The 24,407-nt window shown below is 49.4% G+C and overlaps 6 protein-coding genes across 6 annotated transcripts, besides 1 other annotated feature; 4 read left to right on the forward strand and 2 right to left on the reverse strand.

Annotated features, from left to right (window-relative positions):
- Positions 1 to 858: 858 nt before the first annotated feature.
- FPSE_01244 (uncharacterized protein) lies at positions 859 to 1,657 on the forward strand (the record flags this gene model as incomplete). The annotated part of the gene is made up of 2 exons (XM_009254364.1): positions 859 to 927; positions 1,130 to 1,657. 2 exons carry the CDS (start codon positions 859 to 861, stop codon positions 1,655 to 1,657), a joined length of 597 nt encoding a protein of 198 aa, XP_009252639.1.
- A 261-nt stretch (positions 1,658 to 1,918) lies between these two features.
- Positions 1,919 to 7,749, reverse strand: FPSE_01245 (uncharacterized protein; the record flags this gene model as incomplete). Its single annotated transcript, XM_009254365.1, has 7 exons — positions 1,919 to 3,147; positions 3,198 to 3,445; positions 3,501 to 4,283; positions 4,340 to 5,454; positions 5,522 to 6,889; positions 6,940 to 7,026; positions 7,078 to 7,749. 7 exons carry the CDS (start codon positions 7,747 to 7,749, stop codon positions 1,919 to 1,921), a joined length of 5,502 nt encoding a protein of 1,833 aa, XP_009252640.1.
- Positions 7,750 to 9,155: 1,406 nt separating this feature from the next.
- On the forward strand, positions 9,156 to 14,177 carry FPSE_01246 (uncharacterized protein; the record flags this gene model as incomplete). The annotated part of the gene is made up of 1 exon (XM_009254366.1): positions 9,156 to 14,177. The coding sequence occupies one exon, from the start codon at positions 9,156 to 9,158 to the stop codon at positions 14,175 to 14,177; it is 5,022 nt and encodes a 1,673-aa protein (XP_009252641.1).
- A 1,075-nt stretch (positions 14,178 to 15,252) lies between these two features.
- Positions 15,253 to 18,477, reverse strand: FPSE_01247 (uncharacterized protein; the record flags this gene model as incomplete). Its single annotated transcript, XM_009254367.1, has 1 exon — positions 15,253 to 18,477. The coding sequence occupies one exon, from the start codon at positions 18,475 to 18,477 to the stop codon at positions 15,253 to 15,255; it is 3,225 nt and encodes a 1,074-aa protein (XP_009252642.1).
- Positions 18,478 to 19,399: 922 nt separating this feature from the next.
- Positions 19,400 to 19,860, forward strand: FPSE_01248 (uncharacterized protein; the record flags this gene model as incomplete). Its single annotated transcript, XM_009254368.1, has 3 exons — positions 19,400 to 19,509; positions 19,632 to 19,654; positions 19,742 to 19,860. The coding sequence occupies 3 exons, from the start codon at positions 19,400 to 19,402 to the stop codon at positions 19,858 to 19,860; spliced, it is 252 nt and encodes an 83-aa protein (XP_009252643.1).
- Positions 19,861 to 21,777: 1,917 nt separating this feature from the next.
- Positions 21,778 to 21,840: a microsatellite.
- A 418-nt stretch (positions 21,841 to 22,258) lies between these two features.
- On the forward strand, positions 22,259 to 23,857 carry FPSE_01249 (uncharacterized protein; the record flags this gene model as incomplete). Its single annotated transcript, XM_009254369.1, has 1 exon — positions 22,259 to 23,857. One exon carries the CDS (start codon positions 22,259 to 22,261, stop codon positions 23,855 to 23,857), a length of 1,599 nt encoding a protein of 532 aa, XP_009252644.1.
- Positions 23,858 to 24,407: the final 550 nt, after the last annotated feature.

Here is a 24,407-nt window from a genome sequence, read left to right on the forward strand (position 1 = left end):
GCAGAAGGCAAACAGTGGTACATTGATATCTAGACTAAATAATGTATGAAGGGATGAATCATGACAAAAAGACATCGATGGTTACAGCTCTTGAACCCTTGCCCGAATTCTCAGCATTGACTGTGTAGATTCCTATTATTGTTGGTCAGCTAACTTGTCATGGAAGGTAATCAGACAAAACAAAGTGACAATATCTCGAAACATCAGAAACCCATTTTATAAGCACCACCACCTCCGACGCACCCGCCAGGCTCACCGACCGCCTGCTCAGTATCATCCCCGCGTGCAAGCACACCCGAAAGTGGTGCACAGCAGTGACAAAGGTAGAACGTCTTGTCAGGAGCTTAACTAGCGAGTACATATTTCAGAGGCAGTCTCAGACGGCTCTTCCTATAAGATTATGGAGGGTTGAAAAACAATGAACTCATCATGCGAGATTCGTGCGGTGAGTGAAAGAATGGATTTTTTGGAAACTTACGGGGAAGGGCGTTCAAGCGCGGGCGATTCGTTGCTGTTGTTCAGAATCGCGTCTTGTTGAAGATGAAAGGAAGAGAGAAGAAAAAATCACGAACTGCAGTTTTCTGCTCTGTAGTGGATCACATATTACGTTAAGCGACACGCAGTGATCCACCTGCTAACTCTAGACGCGGAAGCGCCTAGGCGCCTGTATTACAGGTCACAGCCACAAGAGCCCCTCATCTTTCAAGCCACAAATGGCAAGCTCGATATCTCAACGTCACTACCCGATCTTCGCCATTCTCGCTCTTCCCCCTCCTTGTGATAACTATTCTTCTTCTTGGATCATCATCAAGAGACTAATATCATCATAATTCGTATTTTATACGGAAATCAACCGCAATGACTGCGACAGGAACGAGCGTTTCGCTCCTCAAGTTTGTGGGCACTGTCTCACTTGGCTTGCTGACGGTACGTCTAAGCTCCATCCTCGACTTTTTCAATTTGAGTATCAAGTGATATTACTGGGTCTTATCAAAATAATGCTTGCGGAATCTCCAATGGGGAAAGCCTTCTTTTTGGAACTTGGAGGAGAACATTGTTGCAAAACAGACTTACATGATCTACCATATACAACCCATCCATATCAGTATCGCTAACTCTTTGCTTCTAGGGCGTCTCATACTCCATCTCATCTCTCGCCCTCCCTGCCCTTCTCCGACTTCCTTCCTCAGCTTCCGCCTCTTACGGCCTCTCTACCCTCAGCGCAGCCCTCAAGACACCTGTTCTGGCCCTCACGTCTCTCGCTTCTGCGCCGTTCGTCATTAGCTTCTTCCTCGCTCCCCGCTCATCTCGCCATCCCTACCTTCTCTACACAGCCCTCCTCGCCACTCTATCTTCCGTCGCCCCCATCCTTATTCCTACACCTACACCTGCTCCTAGACGTGCCGCTTCATCGGCGCCTCGAAAGTCTTCGCGTGCTAAGATGGAGGCCAGCTACGAAGTTCTAGGCGATGCTCATAGTGAGCCCGCCAGCGACGAAGATATCGAAGACATCAATGGCGAGGAAGTTCGAGCTGAGGTCGAGGGTCTTACGCGAGGCTACCTCGCCCGAACAGCTATTTCCGCCCTGGGATTTGCCATGGCAGTTGTTGGTATCTGGGGTGATGGTGCACCCCAGTCTGTTGTCTACGTCTCATAAGAAGGACAGGCAGTTCTAAATTGCGATTTTCCCGTTTACATAAATTGATGAATACTTAAAACATAAGGGCGGTCGATATACTCAGAAATTAGGACCATCTCCGATCAATACTACTTAATGAAACAATTGGGGCTTGATAGTAAGCTTCGCCAGCCAAAGTCCTTGAACTAGTAACTCGAATTCTCATTCCTAACTTATTTGATAACAAAGCCATCTGCTTTAACTATATTAAACATGGCGAAACCGTTCAAAAAGTCCGCCCTACTCATCGCTATCGCTTGACGAGGAATCCCTTCCCTCCCCAGGCTGCTTGTTCTCATGCCAAGCCAAGGACAGACAGGAATTCATCTGCTGAACTGCAAAATCAACAGTTGTGTTGTTCTCATCCTCCTCGGGGTCCTCCTCTCCGTCCTCAACTCGAGCCTGGACGCTGAAATATCTAGATGCTGAGTACTTCTCGCCCAGTCTCTTGGCAACATCGTTAGCTTCGTTCAAAGTCACCAAGCGGCGTTTTCCAGGGTGATTCTGCATCGCCGTGCGGCAGAGATCCCACAAGATTCTCCCAACAGTCTTGTCATCGAGACTCTTGTTTGAACGCTGCTTCTTGATGCCCATGGAGATCTGAAGCAAAGAGGCTTCGCTCGCCTTGTAATTGTCGCTGAGCCCAAGAGTTTCAAGAAACTCCCTCCTTTGCTCCGGGGTATGGGCCTCGATTTCGATCTCACGGATAAAATTCTCAGGGTCATCTCTAAGGACATCCCTGGCACGATCCTTTTGGCTTCGACTAGGGCTGCTAGGCATCTCGAACTTTTGGCTAGTGAGTCGGTCATGGGCCAGCTCAGCCGGAGTTCGACCAACGGCGTTCTCTCGGTACACTAGACTTGGTCTGAACTTGATCAAGGCTTGAGTCAGGGCAATCATGTCCATCATGATTGCAGTGTGAAGACATGTATCACCGGCTCCGTTGAGCATCTCCAGTTCGTCGCCCTTGGAGTATTCGAGAAGGAGGTTGAGCATCCGGATCATCTCCTGCTCCTTGCCATCGTATGCCCCTCTATATCCATAATAGTTGCGCCTATGGTAGGAGTTGGAATTGTCAGGTTGAACCCCCGAGGCTTGAGAAACCCATGCATGCATAGGCGTGGTTCCATTCTCGGTCAGGTTCTTCTTCTGTAGGAAAAGGTGGCTTCGGAGGTCGGTGTCAAGGAGATCCAAAAGTTCGCGGAGCTGGTAGTCCTTGGGATTGCATGCGAGCGCTACATGTAGAATGTTCTCGCCCTTCTGGTTGCGGGCAGATTGGTCGGCGTCGGCTGATAACAAGATCTTGACAGCTTGGATTCGTCCAAGACGACAAGCTACCATAAGAGGTGTGTCGCCTTCCGTGTTCTTCTTCTCAATTGCGGCTGGGAATGCTTCGGTGAGGAACTCGAGTACCTCGTTTGCATTTTCGCTAGGATCAGCCAAGACTGCGCAATGGATCACAAGATCATCTGGAACAATTGTCAGTGTCTTGCACATGATAACATGTGAGAGTGCTTACTGTCAGCTCCAAGCCACTTTGAGATCGCACGGTCAAAACCGCCAGGGCTCTCCTTCAAATGCTTGAATCGATAGTCCTCCTTGGAGGCCTTAGATTTAGCAAACTCGCTGTACAGCCTGTGTGGAGCATCTCCCAGGAAAAACTCAACGCTGTCTAGGTTACCAGCGAGAGCGGCATAAAGAAGAGGCGGTGTTCTTGGACCGCTGCTCCTGGTAACCATGCCACGTCCAGCAGTGGCCCAGTCCTTCCTGCATAATATGTTAGTGTCAAGCTTGTAAAACAAGGAATGCCTTAGATCTGTACCTCTTTCTTCCATACACAGTCAATCCTTGGTAATAACGCGGCTTTCGGTTCAACTCCACGCCGCTCTTCTTGACAAGGTGGTCGAGTGGAATCCCTGCACCTGTCTGTTTGATAATCAAGGCAAGCATTTTTGTTTTGCCATGATCGACGGCGTACTTGAAGCCGTCTTGCGGAAAAACAAAACCTGTAGGCGAGTCATCGTCCTCTCCGTCATCGCCTTCGAATTTCTGGCTCGAATAATGCTGCGCCAGATCCAAGAGAAACTTGAGCCCGGTCATGTTGTCTTCTACCAACATATGAATGATAAGGCTGGTGTTGATCCAATGATAGAAGAGCCTCTCGTTCTTGACTGACCACTGGGTTGGCACTAATTGGCATATGACTTGCAGAGGCTTGGTATGAGACTCAACGTTCAAGTCAACATGGCCAATATTGTCAATGGTGAACTGCTGCTGCACCTTCTCAGACACGATTCGTGGTTCGCCGTTCTGAGAGCCATCGGAATCGTCAGAATCTTCACTGTATTCCTCATCGTCATCATCGCCAGTGTCCATTCTGAATCGGATCTTGTCCTTCTTGGGCGGAGACCATTGTGCTTTCACAATCTCAAGCAAGGCTTTGGCCACGTCGTAATGCCCTCGAAGTACCGCGATAGAGAAGGGGGTATTGCCCTTATTATCAGAGACGGCGATCTTCAATGGTGCCTGGCCCTGTTCTGGGCCCCATGCTTGGAGTGATAGTTGCTTGATCTTGTCAAGATCTCCAACCCAGGCAGCTTCCATCCTGTTATCAGTTAGTACAATTCACTCCAAAATAAACCATCAGGTATGTATACTTACAGTTCAATGTAACCATCTCTTCTCCTTTCGGTCATATCGCGATCGTTGTTAAAGGAGAAGCGATACTCGAAAGGTTTCGGGTCCTTGTCGTCTGTTCTTCTGCTGTTTCGACTAGAACTGTCTTCCCTGCCATTTGTCTTGATGTCAGGGCGCAGCTCTGTGAAGGGTTTGGCACCTCGGCTTATCAAAGCCTCTTCAACAGCCTCGAAACCTGCAACAAGCTCCCCGATTGCCTCACGCTTCTCAGATACTCCCTTAGGCTCTCGCTTCTTCTTGATCTCCTTCTCATACTTCTTCTTTCCCTCGACGAAGTTGTATCGTTCTCCTTCAACTTCGCATGAAACAAGACAATGAGAATAGGTGCCTTCGGTGAAACGGTTCAAAAACTCATCCAAACCTGGCGTCTCTTTTGGTTCCACTGGCTGTCGTTTCTCGCCCTTGTAACCCCGGAGTTTCTTCAAAGAGGACTGAACTAAGTCTAGAGCTGAACGCCCCTTGTTATAGTCCCTTCGGTACTCGTTGAAGATCAATTCATGAGTCGGAATATCAAGCGGATTGGGATCAGCGCCATTCTCGAGTAGCTTAATTGCAATCTCGGTGTTGCCCAATCGGATAGCCGTAATCAACGGCTGCTCTGCGCCCTCACTGTACGTTTGCTGATTCCTCTCTAGGTCTCCCAGCCTACCGCTCATATTAGATACCTTAGCAGATTTTAGCCAAGTATCGAAGTCAATTTCTGACTTGGCGCCAGCAGTCAGCAGCTTCAGTACCAAGGCGACATCACCATTCTCAATAGCGGTACTGATAGGTGCGATGGCCTCTGAGTTCCAATAGCTCCCGCCGCAGACCATATGATTGATGGCTGCCTTGATACCTGTCTTGTCATTGGCCAGGAGTGTATCAACGAGGTCTTCTTCTCCAGCCTCGACGTAGCGATGAAAGACACTGCACCCTTTGGAGTCGGCCTGAGCAGAGGTAGCACCCAGTTCCAAAAGGAGATCGGCCATCGACTTGGCCTTGTCGTTGGGAAGCGACAAAGCCAGAACCAAAGTGAGGATTGCCTGAGCATCGCCGTCCGTAAGAGACTTAACGGGCATAATCGAGTCGGATCCAAACTATACAATGTGTTAGCACAGTATCCATAAACCATGAGTGCAGGCATTGCGATTATATTATACTCACATCGCAAAGTGTTCTGACAGCATCCTCATTGCCCTCTGCAATGGCAAGATGGAGAGGGGAACATTGGAGATCCCACGCCAGAGCGTCAATGTCGAAGAAATCGGGTTCGTCTTGCGACTCGTCGGGGACTAAATCTTCATCATTGTTGTCTCCAGCATCCTTGACCTTCACAAAAGACCCTGTAGTCATTGATGCAGAATCCACATCTGTGGTTTCACCATCAATAAGCTCTCCATCAGAGTCTTCGTTAGCCTCAGATCCAGCAAAGTCCTCCAAGTCACCATCTTTAGTGCCAGGCACAGCTTTCTTTGCTGCCTGACGCTTCTTGTCCTGGCGCTCCTCTTCAGCCTCTTCATTCTCGATCGACTTTTCCATCAAAATCTTGATCATTGATGAGTCGCCGCGTGAAGCAGCCAAATGAAGAGCAGTCTTGCCGTCTGCTAGACGAGCAGTAAGTCGAGCACCATGGTCCACAAGACACTTGACAACCTCAGGGGTTGACGCCATGACAGCAAGGTGGAGCGGTGTCCTACCAGTGTAGTCCCTCTTGTTCGGATCGGAGTCTTCCTGGCTGAGCCAGTTTGATACATCTTCGACATCGCCATCGACGATGGACTGACAAAGCCGGGTAACGTTTCCGACGTACGCCATATCCGTCCAATCGTTCTCAGTTAGGGGGTTGAAGGAGCCGATTTGCTGTCGGCCAGGATCGTCGATCAGGAAAGAGACTTTGCCTTTGATGTATATCTCACCCTCTTTCTCTGCGACTTCCTTTTCATCATCGGTGACAGGTTCGGGGCAGCAGCCGCAGCAATCTTCGATAACATCCTCGACACGCCCAAAGAATGCAGGATGGCGATGCAGATACACTTTTCGCTCATCGGGCTGGTTCCACTCTGCATTGAGAAGAAGATCTCGTGTATAGCAGAGCTTCTCGATCCGCTTAGCGTTGAAGTGTTGTCCGTAGGGCACTGTGAAGGTATGGTAATTACTGACATCTTCCTCGGATAACCAGTCAGCGACCTCGTCCTCGTGATAGTCTTTGATGTTGCCATGAAGAACTTGATGTTGCCTGTAGACCCTAGGACGACCTCGCTCCTCCCTTCTCTTGTCGAGATACGTCTCGCGAGCCGTAGTGGTAGGTAGCCTTTCAAGAACAAGCAGACGAGCGAGGCCTAGGGTTCTCCGGAAACTGCGCTCAAATATGGTAGGGTCAACTTTCTCCCTCGAAAAATCGGGGTAATAAATCTCGAATGCCCTCTTGGAGTACTTGGAGAGCCTGTTTTCGTAGCTGGGCGAACGGCGTGTAAGATCGATATGGTTGATCTGGGTGATGAAACTTCCCAGAGCTCTAGGAGTAACATAAACCTGACACTATTCAGCGAAAAGGTAAATAAAGAGGGAATGGGAAAACAAACCTGGCTGCCGTTGTAGGCTCCTCCAGCGGCATCGATATCAAAACCAGTAAGGATTTCGCTAACCGATTTGTAGACACGTAAAACGATCTTGAAATGAAATTAGAAAATCAATGCGTGTGCATTCCTAGGGAAACTGACCTGGATATGTCGAACGGGGTATTGACTAGCAATGGTGATAGCGTACTTGGTTCTCACCACGGTGACCTCATTGAGCAGGGCATCCTTGACAGCCCGTTCGATTTTCTTGATCTTCTCGATGGCTTGATCGTGATTGAGTCCGTAAAGAAATAGGTCGACATCAGAAGCAGGGCAGAACTTCTCGTGGTAGTACTCGCGAAGCTTACGCTTGGTAGTGTTGAACTCTTTGGGGACAGGGAGAAGACAGTTGACAACTGAAGAACCAGCAGCTACCACGTTTGACCAGTCCAGGTCGGTCAATGATGACTCCGAAAAGATGTTGAAGTTCTTTTGGAACTCGTCCAGGTCGGCAACAGTTGCAGGGGAGTCATGAGGGCGACGTTTCTCATCAGGGAGGGCCATGATGTACTTGGACTTTTCCTCCTCGGACTCAGCCTCAAGATTTCTGGCTCGAGTAGTGATGAACTTGGTATCTTCTGTAAAGAGAGGAACCACGTTGAGGTAAGGGTCGTCAAGAATGGGATTCTGACGATCCTGGGCATAGACGGATCGCAACTCGGCTTCATACTTGCGGTACGGCTCAAGTATCTCAGTGATTGGTGTATCTTTGTGATCGGAGATGTACTTGGCGAGCTGCGAGTGAGGAGCGGGAAGCTCAGGAAGGTTTGCCATGATTGCGATATTTTCGAGTTGTGGGAGCAACAAGACGTTGAAAGGTGCAAGCAAGTACTAAGGTAGGAAGGAAGGCAAGTAGAGAGAGGGGCGGGGCAGAAAGAGTGTTGCAAGTTTGGGAAAGAAGTCAAGACTACCTATAGCTGGGCAATCACGGTCCTCGAATTGATAGATATTGCAAGTGAATTCGTCTGGAAGGATGTTCTTGAAGCTTTATATAATAATTGTTGCTACTTGTCATGGGTATGCTCAGCTGAAGCTGTTTCAACAGCGCAATGGGAGCTTACTTACCCCACTACCATAAAGTAGATCGTTGTGCTAGGGGCTATAAGAAAACTTGACTTCTAAGCCATAGGTTGAAAGAAATAAAGCGACTAAAAAATGGTCAAAAGTATGGCCAACTGAGGCACTAATTTCGTCTCTCATCACCTTCGCAGTCGAGTATTTTTGGTAGCCCTGCGGGCCAAGATAGATCGCGTCCCCTAGCGCGTGTTAGTGAGTTGCAGGGGTATATGCTGCCTAAAACATCGAGGGTCCAACACGAAAGCTCGTGATCTTGGGTACTACAAGTTACCATCCGACCCGCTGATGCCTGATCCCAATGGCAGAATCACCTTATCGAAGCGAACAATAAGTGGTACAGCGTGAATATGCATCATTTGCTTCTGTTTCATCGTGAAAGCTTCGGCGATGAACTATTTGGGTCAGATCCAGGCAGAAGATGCCAATTGCCTGGATGAGAGCAATTGAGCACAGGTCGTAGTGTTGTTAATCAACCATGACCGTCAAATATGTGAGGCGAATCAACGAGGATATTGTAAAAGTGTTTGGGGGAAAAGGTTTCTCTTGACGCTGCGGACAAATGCCATGATGGCTCGCCCTAATGATCCTATTTCGGTATTCAGTCAATGCTTTATTTTATACAAGTAGAAACTAAAACGATGTCTTCAATTACAGACATTGATGGATAACAATAAACGGTTAAATACACAATTGATCTTTGCATCTACCTAGTCTTGGATCATATCCCGCAGAAGTCAATGCAATCAATCAATTGAACAGCGGTCTTACCTCATGCCCAGCCAAACAACTTTCCATCAATTAATAATAATAAACCTGGATACCGGGTAGTCGTCGCTACTAGGTATGGAGGAATCGGAATGTTCATATTGCTGATTCATTACAATTCCATAGAAGACGTGAATCACGTGCTCTCGTACCTTCCACTCTATTGCCCAACGCGTGACGCGCCAGAGCGGGACAGCCACCTCCCGCCTAGGGCACGATAACAAGCAGGGCCTTTCCAAATTCGACCCGTCCATCCAACCAAAACGCCAACACATAAACACCTCGATGTTTCTAACAAAGGCAGCTGAAAGACGCTCCTATATAATTGCGTCGGCTTCATGACTCGTAACAACCTTGCTGAGCATTTGTCCTGGCTGTTGAACGATCAAGCCCGCTCCAAACCTGCAACACCATCTTTTCCAGTTTGCAGCGACTCTTCCCAGGCTGGCCTTTCCCAATCCCAGCACTCAGACTCCCAAGTACGACAAACCTCGCAGCCTGTTACATCTATTGGTATTGGGGACGATCCCCAGTCGACAAGGGACGCGCCCAATGGACGGGTTGCACTGGACCGAAGATCACGGCAGACGGACCCGGTGATATTGGACGGCAACGACGACGAAGACGCAATGGGACGCCTCGTTACGAGTTCTAAAGCCAAGAAGCCCAGCCTTGTCTCGAGACCACAGCAAATTCTCACTCCAACGTCCATCACTCCGAATTTTTCAAGCCGACAAGACACCCCCGTCAAACGATATAATGAGTCGCCACCCAAGAAAACGCCAGCCCCAGCCCCAGCCCGACTATGCACGAGCAGCCCTGAGTTCCCGGAACTCAAGACAGGTGGTGTCGATTATATGGACTTGACCGACGATACTTTTGCTTCTTCCGATTCATTGTCTTTCGGTAGTGACGTAAAGCTGTGGCGCGAAGACTATGCGACTCGACCGGAACCAGAGCCAGCTGTTTCAAGTGGCAGGAAAAGAAAGAGCAACGAGATGACAAAGGAGGAATTTAGTGACCTGGGCGATATTCCCGATGTCTACGAATTACTCGGCACCGAGCCTCCACCCCCCAGTCCGACTCGACCTGCCCGACGGAAGAATGGGACGTTAAGTACTCGAACTCGACGAACACGCGATGGCTTCATCAATCCCCCAACAACCGTCATCCCGCCGATCGGAGAGGGAGACAACGAACTCTTGCTATCGCCTTCAAGAAAAGTTCGCAGCCAACTCACCCGTGACCCATCACCTCAGAGAACTCTGCCAATAATCAGTGCCAGTCAAAGCCCCAAGAAAGCTACACCCCCTTTGAAAGCTCCTGCCGGTTCTGGAAATTCCAAGCCAGTTCTTGAAGCACTGTCTCCTCAACGAGATGCGGATCTCGGGGGAGATGAGCTGGTTATCCCTGACTCCGATGATGAGTTCCTCACACCACCTTCTCGCCATGGCTCTCGAACGATTATGGAGAGTTTAGCCAACAAAGAGTTTGTCGAACCCCAGAAACAAGAGCCGCCCGTACCCAGCGCTAGCATTGATATCCATTCAAATTCGCAGCATCAAATCTCTTCTGGTTCAACTGCTCTAGGCAGACCAGCAGACATGTCAAGTAGCTCACAGTCTACTAGATTGGTTGTTGATGATGACTCTGCTCTCGACACTCTCAGCGAGGCCTTATCTCATTCACCTCAAGAACCAGCTCTTCTCAAGCAGCTAGCTACTGACCCCTCCGCCGTGACAAAATGGGGAGGGTTTATTGACAGGCTCATTCAGGAAAACGGAAAGAAGTTTAGCCAAGCCATAAATGAACGTTGGTCTAAGCCGCAACGTGCAGAGGTCAAAGCGGAAAAGGAGCGTCTAAAACGGCAACAAGCAGCTATTGCTGAACTCGCCGGCCCAATTGAGGATTACCGAATATTGGATGAGAAACGAGATCGGCTGGCTCAGAAGATTGAACAAGCCTATGCAGAAAGTCTCGACACAGACGAGGACGAAGTTCGACTCGATGATCTTACTGACGAAATCCAAGAAACCGAGGATGGGCTGCTCAAGATCATCCGCGATGCCAGGCTAGACGTCGATGGGTTTCTGGAGACTCTTCAAAAACCATCACATGTCTCCACCCCTGCACCAGTTGTTGTACTGGGCACTCAACCTGTGTTTCAAAGTAGTGTCAACATGTCTGTGCCTTCGCGAGAGGCGATTTCGGCTAGTCAGATGGGCACGCAAGTGGTGCACCAGACTCAACTGCCCAGAACATCGGCCTGGAATCCCACGGCCTCAAGAATTGAAGCGTCACAGGACATGAGTGTTCTTTCGCAGGAGGAGGATGATACTTCTGCTGCCCCCTTTCCAAGAGATTCTGCAAGAGCTCCTAGAACATCTTACCAATCAAAGGCAGCAACAAATCCTATGTTTATGGACCACATCCCTATAGAAGCCGAGTTTGATGGTCTGTCGGACCTAGAAGATATGCAACCCCCACCACGGCCCAGGCCTGTGAACAACTCAGCATATCCAAGCAGCAGTCGCAGAACGCCTCAAGCGAAACATCACCGAACGGTCGAAGAATTTAGTGACTTCAGCGATGATGAGGAGATGCTTGCTTTTGCGCAGGACTACGAGACCCGCCAGTCGCTGGCTCCCGACTCACAAGACTTCCGGCAAATATTTTCGGAGATGTCTGGCAATACATTGCCATCTGGAAAGTCACGGTCCTTATCTAAGAAGCCTTTGCATTCGGCGACACCAGAAGCAATCCCTTCGCAGCTAATGAAGTATCCATGGTCTCCCGAAGTCCAGAGAATGCTTAAAGACAGATTTAGGATGAAGGGTTTCCGTTGCAACCAGCTCGAAGCCATCAATGCCACACTGGGAGGTAAAGATGCTTTCGTTCTAATGCCGACAGGTGGTGGCAAATCGCTGTGCTACCAATTGCCAGCTGTTGTCAAAACGGGCAAGACCCGAGGTGTCACTATTGTCGTATCACCCCTACTCAGCTTAATGCAGGACCAAGTCGATCACATGAAAGCTCTGGGGATACAAGCCGTCGCGTTCAACGGCGAATGTTCAGCTGAATACAAGAGACAAGTGATGAGTGCTTTCAACGAACGAAGTCCGGAACACTTTCTCGAACTTTTGTACGTTACTCCAGAGATGGTGAGCAAGAACGCCAATTTCAACAACGGACTGCAAACGCTTCATCGCAAAGGCAAATTCGCTCGCCTTGTCATTGACGAAGCCCATTGTGTCAGTCAATGGGGCCATGATTTCAGACCAGATTATAAGATACTTGGCCAAGTACGCCAAAAGTACCCAGGGGTGCCTGTCATGGCATTGACAGCTACTGCGACAAAAAACGTCATTGTTGATATCAGGCACAATCTTGGAATGGACGACTGCCAGACCTTCTCACAGAGTTTTAACCGTCCGAATCTGTACTACGAGGTCCGGCCTAAATCAACTGGTGAAAAAACCATTGAAAGCATCGCGTCACTTATTCAGTCCAATTACGCTAACAAGAGTGGGATTGTTTACACAATCTCAAGAAAGAGTGCTGAAAAAGTGGCCGAGAGTCTCTCGGACAGCGGAATTACGGCTAGGCATTATCACGCAGGTTGCGACCCTCAAGAAAAGGTTGATGTGCAAAATGCCTGGCAAAGAGGCCAAGTCAAAGTTGTTGTCGCAACAATTGCCTTCGGGATGGGTATTGACAAGCCTGACGTCAGATTTGTCATACATCACGGAATCCCAAAGAGTTTGGAGGGCTACTACCAGGAGACGGGTCGTGCAGGCAGAGACGGAAACCCTTCAGACTGTATTCTTTTTTATGGTAAAGCGGACATAAGAGTCCTAAAGAAGCTGATTGCAGATGGAGACGGTAGCCATGAGCAGAAAGAGCGTCAAATGTCGATGCTAAACAGGGTCACAGCATTCTGCGATAACAAGTCTGATTGTCGGCGAACCGAGATTCTTCGTTATTTTGGCGAAGATTTCTCCCCCGCGGAATGCCACAAGAGTTGTGATAACTGCAAAGCTGGATTGACTTTCGAGCAACAAGACTTTTCAGAATACGCCATTGCTGCTATCAAGGTCATACAGGCCCAGCACCGTATCACAGCAGTGCAGTGCTCTGACATTCTCTTGGGGAAAAAGTATCCCCAAAATGAAGCAGAACTATCCGAGGAGTGGCACGGCATGGCGAAGGGGCTGAAGAAGCACGAGCTTATCCGAGTGATTGACAAACTATCCGCCGAGAAGGCTTTCAATGAGGACAACCAGGTCGGTCGGCACGGCATGGCGATTCAGTACTTACGCCTCGGACCAACTCACCGACTTTTTCTTTCAGGTCAACGGAGGCTGATGCTGTCTATTCAAGTACCAGAGCCAGGTGCACCAAAGAAGGCAACCAAATCTCGAGCTAAGAAGGGCAAGGCACCTGCTGAGGAAGAAGTTTCAAACATGCCATCGACATACGTCTCTTCGCCCGTGGGTCGTCAAAAGAACAAGCCACGAGCAATGGCGAGTGACCTTGGGAACAATGCGAGTGCATCATACTCGTGGCAAGATGCAGGATTTGTGGTTGACGACGAGTACGATGACGACGACGCATTCGATGAGCTCCCGCAGCATCGACCGGCGAGACCATCGTCTCGCACCCCAGGCCCCCCTATATCGGTTGATACCGGCTTGGAAAATCTAGACGAGATACACCGAGACATGGTCGAAGGTTTCGTCTACGAAGCAAGACAGGCAGAGGAAAAGATTCGCAACCAAAAGAGCCTGAGGAAGCCGCTCTTCACGGAAAAAGACTTTCGGATTATGGCTATCCAATGGACCACCACAATTGAGAAGATGCGTAGGATCCCCGGCATCGACCCCGACAAAGTTCAGGAATACGGACCCAGGATCATTCGCATATTGCAGAAACACTACAACCACTACCAAGAAGCAATGGACCCTAGGAGCGGTGGCGGAGGCCAGGATGTTGTGGATCTGATTAGCTCAGAGGTTGAGATGGATGACGAAGACGCCGCGGATGAGGACGGCGAGGACTCACATTATTTCAATGGAAACTCTCGTCCAGACGTACAGGCGTTCCATAACAGGCTGCAGACTCTTGGCAGCACGCAAACCCAAAGCAAGCCAAGGGCAACCAGCAAGAGCAGCGGAGGTTCCAGAAGATACTCCAGCGGCAAGAAATATCCCAGCAAGAGGTCCACAGGCGGTGTGACGAAGCGCAGGAGCACTGGTGGCAGCTCTGGCCGTAAAGCTGGCAGCTCATCCACTGCGGCCAGAGCTTCCAGCAGTGGCTCGAGAACAATGAAGAAAGGCGGCATTGGGCTGATGCCCATGTAGTAGGAGGAGAGATCAATTGGTCTTTTGATTCACGAGGACACGACTAGAGCGGTGGATTGAGGAAACGGCGTATATACCAGGCGGCGACGGAGGAGAACTGCAGGATGGATTATGAGCTTTTTCGATGACACGGGTGCTTGCTTGGTTTTCGCTACCAAGATTATACCCCTTTGCAGCAGGGCAAGAATTCACAGCCCAATACTAGAAATTACCAAAACTGTTTATGAGCGGGCAGGAGTTGATGGTGGCTTTCATCTGCATGGATGGCGATAGGCGGTTTCAATCGATTTGCTTGGTTTTCAGAGAGACGACTCTCAATGACGTTCTTGGGATGCCTTGCATAAACAAAGAGCTTTGCATCACAGTCAAGGCCCGCGGTTGTACATGAAGGATGCAAAGTCACATATCAGTGGCATACCTACATGGTCTTGAAGAAACGAGGCTCAACTGTCACATAGATGGATAATCAAAACGAGGAAAAATTCAAACATGACTTAATCACTTGTACTTCAGGGATTGTTTGTATTAACGATCTCCTTTTCTTTCGACGAGTATCCGCTATATAAGAAAAACCGAGATCAAAAAACAGAGGGTATAGCGAGGTATAGCTGTGGATATGATTCATCAAAAACTGTCCCTCATGTACTACCTATCTTGCTGCGTGCTGGTCTCCTTTCCGTTCACTCTCGTTGCATGTGCATAGGGTGCACCAGTTGCCATAGAAAAAAAAGAAAAGGTGTTCATCAAGGGTGATGACTCGTAACCAAGGACTGTGTAGTCCTCACAAAGAAAACGGGATTATACGTTGTCATCCCTTACGCTATGTCCCAAACTCCGTAAACCATTTTTGGTCTTAACCGTACGCCATGCTGCTCAAAAGACGTGTGTTTGTTGTTGTTCCGTTAATGGCGCGCCAGGCCCCTTGACAACCTCGAGACCTTGAATGTTGGCCTCCAGTAATTTCAACGAAGTTAGATTGTTAGAACATATGTTACATAGAAACAGGAAGAAGGCTCGTCCTATTCTAAAAAGTGAATGTGTTGTTGAACCATGGTATGGACAATGCGTGGCGATTTCAGTGCCTCCACCTTGGCTTTGAATCCTTTGGCTCGGCTGGAGAAGGCTTGCGCATCGCAGATCGTGCACCAGCTACAGCAGCGGGACTCGCTCGTCCCGTTTCCGATCTGGGCTGAGGGAGAAGACTAATCCTCCTCGACATGGTAGCAAGAGAGCTGGCAGGTCTGCTGTGTCGGCCCTCGCCATCATCTCCGATGGACCTGGAAGCCTGTAGAGATGATCGCCTGCCGGACAGCGCAGTTGTTGACAGATGAGACGCCAGACGTGGCTTTGGCAAAGGCTGAGTATTCGCACCATGAGAAGCAAGCCTTTCTCGGAATGAGAGGCTGGAGTGAGTGTTCCTGGTGGGTGTTTCAACTCTGGGCGACGCCGAAGAGGCTCGAGCGTCAGGGCCGCGAATAATAGGCAGTTTTGAAGTACTGGCCCCGGGTGTAGCAGAACCGGTCGATCGTTGTACAGAGGGGCTCGTCTTGGCGTACGGGCTTGGTGTTGTTAGTGTGAGTGGTTTGAAGTTGTGACCAGTATCGACATCCGCCGTATTCGTTGAGCCGTTCCAACGCGGCCGGTTTGCCAGTTTCGAATCCGGTCGCTTGATCTGACTTGCTGCCGCTAGGTTGCTGAGAGACGAAGAGCCGACTATAGTAGAGAGACGAGAAAATGATTTCCTGCCAGTTTGCGAAGTTGGCGCTGGCAAAGACGAGTGCCGTCGGTTGGGGGGAATTACGCGGTTGGTAGCTCCCGGGGTGGCCCGCACTTTGGGAGGCTTCGACATCGGCGTATGAGGATCCATCCCCAGACTAGACATGATGACTGATGATGGTGGTGAGCTGCCCGGAGTCTCACGTCCACTGCCCAGGGTCGAGCGGTCGTTCGAAAGCATGCTGGAGATGGAGTCACGCAGCTGTTGACTCTTATCTGCATGGAGATCTTCGACTATTGACTCAGCATCTTTCATCTGCTCTTTGAGATTCTGCCATCGGTTTTGCAGATCGGTATGTAGGCGTAAAATCTCTCCATTGACAGTCAATCGCTCACTGACGCCTTTGTCGATGATTGAGAGGACACGCTCGATAGCCGGTCCGTAGTGCGTTCTCTTGGCCTCATAGCTTTCCAGTTTCTTCATCAAGGCAGGTTGGTTAGTCAGATGTAGACCAGCATCGGCGGCTTCCCTGAGTTTGAACAAGGAGCGTTCAACAGACTCTTGCATCTTCTGGGCCTGTCGGCCAGCGCCTCGGAACACAATGACCCACCGATCCTCACCCAGCTCCTTGCGTAATGATTCTGCATCCTTTTCTAGCTTTCTGTAGCTCGCGTCAAGCCCGTCACGTCTCATGTTTAACTCTTCACAAGCTGTGGGGAAAGCTGCCTTAGCTCGTGCTTCGAACATGGACAGTCGCATCGGTAGGAAGTCAAGAGAGGCTCTGAGAGGCTGCATTCGAGCAAACAGAGCCAGTAAGCTCGAGTCATCTTGCGACAACGTGGGCGTGCCGGGTGAAGTAGGAGTTACTGGGAAAGTCGGGATGCTGTACCGATTTGGCGCTTGCAACCGCGATGCATGTGAAGGATTCTCCTCGACAATTGTCTCAAGGTCTCCGATATCGACACTGTCCGCGCTGGCGGCAGCGATCAGGCTCTTATGGCGTCGCTCCTCCATCTCAAATACCAGCCTGCTCAACTCGTCCATTTCGCCTTGTACGTCCCCAAGAACGTTGTTCCAGAGCTCCTCCCACTCCATGGCTATCTCCACTTGAGCCTTCACATTATGTAGTGTTCTGCGAATCTTGCTCCATTCTTGAATGACCGACTCCATCTGAGAAACAGCACGAACCAGATCCTCGGCAGATACATTGGCAATATCCTTCCTGTTCTGAAGTTGCTCAATCGCCCCCACATAGGCTTTAACAAGTCCTTCGAAGCGCGTAATGGCCATTTCCACCTCAGCGAGGCCTTCGCGACCACCTGCTGCAGCCCATTCGACATCATCTTCGCTGTCAAGACCCTCAACCACTTCTGATGCTTTGGATATCCAACTCCTGATTTGCTCGGCAGCATTGATCAGCGCTTTCGCAGCAACTTGAGCTGTTGGGATGGCATTCACTTGGCTCGCTAGCGAGTCGGCATCTGGAAGTTGCAGTGACGTCAACTGGGCTAGTTGAGAGGCGAACGAGGCGCGGGATAACGTGTATATAGAGCCTGGGCGATTGTGACCGGGCGTGAAGTACGAATTCAAGTTGGGAGCATAGTCGGTAGAAGTCGGCGCGGGAGAAGCGACTGGTGGTGTATCTTTTGGGGGTGGTGGTGGAGGATGATCTGCCCTATCGGGGGATGGGGGACGTGTGGTTCGTTCGATGTGCTCTCGCCGAGTATCGAGAGTGACCTTTGTTCCATTGCCGTTGGTGTGGTCCGGAAGGCGATACTTTTGAGTATCCATATCCAAGGGTTCGGGTTGTTCGATCTCGGGTAATAGGATCGCAACAGACTCGTTATCCTCGATAGTCAGCGTCGACAGCATGAGAGAGGGCTCGAGGGCGACGGGCTTTGGTGATGGAGAAGCGCCGGCGCCCTTCCACGGGCGACCGCGCCGAGAGATAACCGATTTGATCGAACCCGCTTGGTGCTTCTCGTCGAGCTGTCGAAGTTGATCCTCGTCTAGGCGACCGATATGATCGATATGGGGTGTACTCAGGGGTGTGGATAGTTTTTGAGAGCCAAAGCCGAGAGCTTTTAATCGTGCAGCCAATCCGGGAGAAGTCTTGCGAATGTTGGAGGAGGGTAGGGGTGACGTTGGAGTAGGGAATGGGTAAAGAGCGTTTGTTGATGTCGATGTCGCCTTTGCTGTGGCGCAAGGGGTAACCGCGACGGAAGCACTGGGAGTCGTGTTTGTCGTGGAAGCAGTGGTTGTGGGCGAGGCAAAATTAGTTGCCGTCGTGTCAATGGCAAAGGATGAAGAAGTGAGCGAACTGGAATTAGGATCCGGGGCGCAGGTGGATGAACCAGGGTTGAATGGCAAGTGAGATAGTTGGCCAGGGACGTCAGCGAAATTCAGCAGGCCGCCGGCGGGTGCATCATGGTCCCGGTCGCTGTGGCAGTGGTCACTGGCGAACTGGCCCACGTCGATAGATCGATTGGCTTCAGGGCTCGCAGCAGGCGTCGCCAAAAAAGGATATGGGTTTGAGTTGTTTTGGACGGCAGATGTCGTCGCGTCCCGATTTTGGGAGCTCATCTAATCGTTGGAGTTTGTCCCTTTCAAAAAACGAGGGACGACCGGCAACCTATTCTAGTTAGAATTGGCTGAAAGCCCAGGTGTGAAGCGCTGATCCAGGTCATAGAAGCCAGGATCTGATGGATGCGTTCGGACGTTTAAAAACCGTAAGCGAAATGCTTTCAGGTTCTCGTCAAGTCAATTATCCAGATCGAAAGTAGAAAAATAGGAAATAGGACAGATTGAATCAGGTTGTGAGTAGCAGCCAAAGGGTACCCTTATGCCTCTCCCTCCGGCTTCTGTCTCCCTAACTTAAGACGAATGAATGTCTTGCCCTTCAGTGCCACAAATCACACTCTAGCCCAACCATGCGAGATCCACTGTCATGATACGGATACTGCGCAGCTGCTGTAGCTGGGAGTGGATGGCAGTGTCGTGTCAATGACAATACCAGGGGGGCAGGGAGATGGTTGGTGAATGATGGGATGGATGAATGCGCCGTCATTCACATGCACATGTGCACAGAGTCTTGGGTCGGAACAGAAAAGTTTACCTCCAAGGTTTGAACTATACGAATAAAAGTCAATGAGCTAAGAGCATGGACTAATACGACATAAAGTGACTTACTTATTTTGTCCCGCGTGCTCTCACGGGAGCTTGAGTGGAGCTATGATGCACTATATCTGAGGGTCTTCAGGTGGCCGTAAGCCTCTGACACGATTGGAGGTTGAATGGACGCCCTGCAAATGCAAAGAGCTCCTGCAGGAGAGAAGAACCAGTGCCGACCACTGAAGTACGAGTCACTAACAGGGTGTGGATCAGTGATGAATTGGCAAATACCAAGCGATACTCTTGACAACCAGTCGAATGGACTGAAGGCTGGATAGCTTCAAGCTAGAGCTAGGCAGACAAATAAAAGGTCCAGGCGGCAAGATAGAATAAAATGGGTATGAACCAAGTACGAACGATTTGGTCGAGAACAAAGGTTATTGCTCAGACGGAAAGGAATGAAGATGTCGCGTCGTACTCTGATCAATTACAAGTCAACGGTAGGTAAGTATCGTCTCGTCTGATGGGGTTCGAGAGATGAAAGTGCCTGGCGGGGACAAAAGGGGGCCAGTCAAGCGTTTCGGATGATGGTCGTATTGAGAATAAATGAGACGTGTCCAAAGCAGTAGATGGGAAAAACAGCCGGATTGTAAGAAGTGGGCGACAGGAGATGAAACAAGGTAATAAATGTTGAAGAAAATATTGCTGGCTAATAGTCTAGCTAAAAGGTCTTTAGATGAGATGCCCAAAATGGAAGGGTCAAAGGCAATGGGTCAACTTGTGGCAGGATCGACCAAGGTTGAAGCAAGCCTGGATCATCCATCAACATCTAGGGGAGCTACATCACTCTATTGACTTAATAAACCAACAAAGAATCATTAGACTTAATCCGGCCGATCTAGACCATACGTTCCTGTCAAAACGTCAAAGAGTCTGCATAAGGAAAAAAAAAAAGCAAGTTTATGGGTCGTCATTGAAGAAACACACCCTTGATCATCACTGTTCGCAAAGAAAGAAACAGAATGAGAATACGAACGGATGGATATCTACAACACATTGCATCCAATCTAACATCACCACGCAATACAAGACGAAAATATATTAATACCGATGGAACAATAGATTGACGGGCAGAGACGGGGGTGATACCCAACTTACCGGGGGTTTGGATCAGATGAACATTGTCGTCACTTTGAAAAATTATTTCTGATATGATTCAGCACTCCAACACTCAGTCCCTCCCTGGTCACTGATCTCGCCTAGCAATGACCGGCTAATTAGCGCCTGCTAATAAGTTCATGGATGCGTTAACGTCGATCAGGTATCCGTATTGCTGGTGTTGTTAGGTTAGTAGACGAGCTTGTAAAGTGGACAGCAAGTAGAGACGATATGATATCTTGAAATATGATCAGAAAAGGAAAAGATAACTTCGGAAGCTGTATGTATCCGTGTAAGCTTAATTAGATTTAAAGTGCTGTGCTATGTACAAGGATTGTTGATATAGATATGCAGGTATAATAGACCGTCATAATGATTGGACCTAAAGATCGTCACAAACCATCTAAAGTGCATAGAATATAATGGATACTTTCACAAGTGTAGAGTTGACGAACGACTAACAGCACTGATCAACTTCTTTTGCGCATAAATCTAATAACAAAGATATGCACGTGTTCAATCTCAGGGTCATCATCCTAGCGTTGTGTTCGGGCTGGGGAAGTTGAGGGTCTTGTCAGTCATCAGGATCATGGATCGATTCTGAAACTCATGGTTATCTCGCGATATCCGTAGCAACGGAATTCCAATCGATATTAGGAAATAAGCAGGCAAGACGCACGGCGTTAGCAACTTATTGTCGAGCAAGTAGCTGTGCATTGGATCAAGTTCAAACTCAATATCCATTTATGTGGGGTTGCCCGGGAAAATGATATTGAAGTCGTTCTAGAGATTGTTAATTCTGATTAATAAAGAGCTCTGCTGCTGTTTGCGTCGGTCTCTGTGATATCTCGATCCGACTCCATCTTTTAACCCCTGACTTTTGTCCCGTGCATCCTCTGGCTGTGGTGTAGTGCAATTATTATTGTGCTACTAGACTAGAGTCATCATCAACGTTTCCTTTCCTCTTTGTCTCGTACAGAAAGAAGCTTACTGCAGGGTCCATTGCCGTTCCTGTCTGTTCCTGTTCCTGTACTTGACTGAACTCCTTTATACCTGCATGTGGTGTCACCAATGCCGATCTTTATCCTCTTTCAGCCCAAGCCATAGACCCCTTTGTTTATTGAAGAAATGGATGTCCTGATAAAAATAAAATAAAAAGATATCACGACAATCATGATATCAGCCGACCAACTCTTTCATATTGATCGATTTTGTTCACTAACAGCAAACGGCTTCTGGAAGACACGGAAGCTCCCTCAGATCCTTGTTCTACTTACCAGGGAAAACGGAGTCACTCGCCTGAGCTCTCACTGCCCTCCATCGCCGTTAATAATAATTCACCCCCTGTCATGTTCTGTCCTGTCCACTCGGTATTAGCGAAAACGGATGAACTGGAGCTTGTAGTTGGAGGCCCAGGTCCAGTGTAATTTCGCCCGTGCCTGTCCCGCCAACCATTCAAAGTCAAGCCCGGCCTTTCCATGAGCCAGGGTCGCTCCATCACCATTGGAAAGCTAGAAAACCCCCCTGGAAAGGAAATCATCCATCCATCCAATTGCCCCTTCACTCGTCTTTCGGCTCTTTTTAATTAATCTAATTCCTTTCCCCTCCTTGTCCTCTTGTCTTCTCTTGCCAGGCATCATCTTGTCTTGTCTTGTTCTGTCCTGCCTTTTCTGTCTTCTTCTTCTTTCGCTACGGTACTCTTCAATACCTGTCCACCGACCCTCGTTTCTTCTATTCGCTCTCTCATCCTCTATCTATATCGCCCTCTGCTACCTATATTGGCCGTAGACAGCCCAGCCCAGCCCTGGCCCCATTCACCTCAAGCTATTGGAACTACCAGCCGAGCTATCCTGTACGAGCTATCGTGTCGAGTGGGACTCATCATCTCTTGTGTCTGTTTGTGCACCTGTATAAGTGCAGATCGTTATTCACATCACATCACACATCACGTCACGCACGAATTATCGTCCACAAAATAGCAAGGCTGATTCCCCGACGGTTGTCCCTCGTACAACGCTGCACATCGACATTTCCAGCTGCATCACCACAACACTAGACTAGCCGTTTCCTTGTACCGCAGAGCAATCACGACATGATGGCCACCACCAACAATCAAACACCGTTACTTCGCTGCGAGTCCCCGCCTCCAGACGCCCTGCCAACACCAGCCCTCGGCGCATGCCCAGAACTCTCTCGCTGCGTGTCGACAACGTCCTCTTGGTCTCATGGCAGTAACGATGCCAACTCCCGGGATTCCCTCGGCATCGAAAACTACAACAACCGCCATTCCACCGGCAACCTCGACGTCACGAGCATGAAGCAGCGCCGCGACGTATCGACTTCGAGACACTCTAGCTACAACCTCGATGGCCGAAGCCGTCGTCGTGGTTACATGCGACCACAAGGAACAGATTTCGCCGAGAGCGCACGATCTCGTGAGAGTGTCATGAGTCTCGGCAGTATCGCACATCTGCAGTACTACTTCGCTAGAACAGGCCTACTTGACGGCAAGGGTGGCCAACTGGCTAGAAAGAAACAGCAACGTGCAACTCTCGATCTTTCATCTTTGGATACCAACACCGGCTCATTGCCCAACATTGCCGGTTCAGATGTCGATTCCTATGCTTCCACAAGCAGTAGCCCAGACTTTAGCTCAGAGGGATTCGGCAATGACATCGTCGAATCCCCAACCGAAGAGATGGAGGAGTTCTTTGATGACACCTTCAGCGATGTTGGAGGCAACATGCTTCCCCCAACTGTGAGCACTTACCACCACCGAGAAAACGTGGTCCCGAAGCCACCTACCATTGAGGAGCTCAAGTTTGAGCTTGAACAAGCGCTTGGTGATGCAAAGGATGCTTTGGACGAAGTAGAGGCGCGAAGAGTCGGCACTTTTAAGCCTCCGGCCGATGCCCCTGAATACCCAAACATGCCAAAAGAGCACACCCAGGGATGGTATGAGCTCCAGGGAATGCACATTCTAGATGTTGCGACACTGGCCATTCGCGCAGCAAAGATGTACTACACAGCCCATGAGCTGCCCGACCGCCTTGACTCTATTAAACCTGAGAAGCAGGTCAGAGCGGACCTTTTGGGTGTGATGGAGACTCTCAGACAGATGGCCACTAGAAATTTCAAGGAAGGCATGAAAGAGGAGGAGACCAAGACCATGACCAACTGGATCGACAGTGTGTTTGACATCTTGAAGCAGGAACAAGAGATCGAGGATGCAGAGATTGCTGAGCGGGATGGATGGATCTGGCTCAAGGGCGACTGGACTGGCCGTGAGTTGGAGCGAGAGCGACAGTTCCTCCTCTCCATGGACACAACCTCTGAGCCCCTGCCCGAGTGGAAGCCCATGTCTGCTACAGACGAAAAGCCCACGCCTTTCCTCGAAGCTATGCAGGACGGTGTTCGACTTGTCAAGCTTCACAACGCCGTTGTACACAAATCACGAAGACGATTTGGGGCTATCGGATCATACCACACCGATACCCAGAAGCCCTACCGCTGTGCCGACAACCTGCGATACTGGGTCAAGGCGGCCGAATTGCGCTTTGAGGTCATGCTCAAGGTTGACGTTTTGGCTGTTCAGTACAACACATCCCCTCAGGCCTGGGTAGATTTTGAGGCAGCCATTCTCAAGTGGTCTCGCCATGTTCGCGACGAGGTCACCCGTGAGCTGGAGCTATAGCATAGCACAAGGCATCCACACAGACACTCTTTTGTTTCTTTTTTCCCACAGTGATCGAGGGATATGCCCAGCTCGATCCACTGGTATTCTAATGATTGGACGTTGAGGATTCCCCCCTGGAGTTTTGTCGGGTTTGTTTTATTCTCTTTTTCTTTGTCTACTATTTTTTATATTTTCACCCTGGGAGGAAGGATATTATATGAAATTGCATATTGTGCAGAAACCACGGAGGATTCTTCTTTTTCTTCACCGACACGACGGAAGCGCTTTAGAACATTTGCCTTCCCCCTTTATTCAACGATTTGGGCTTGGAGAGTCCTTAATCCCCCTTTTATTAGAGAGAACACCATTACATTATAGCATATACCCATTGCATAGGCTTTATGGAGATGAAGACATGTTCAGCGTTAGGCTGGTAGACTGAATACAAAACCAAATGAAGTAAAAAATAAATACACGTCAAATAGAACAATAGCTACTACATTTGCACATGTGATTTCGGGCACAATGTATACAAACATACATTGGACTAGGGAAGCAGCACAGGTCA

This window comes from Fusarium pseudograminearum, chromosome 1 (assembly GCF_000303195.2).
Source record: "Fusarium pseudograminearum CS3096 chromosome 1, whole genome shotgun sequence".
Taxonomy (NCBI): Eukaryota; Fungi; Ascomycota; class Sordariomycetes; order Hypocreales; family Nectriaceae; genus Fusarium; species Fusarium pseudograminearum.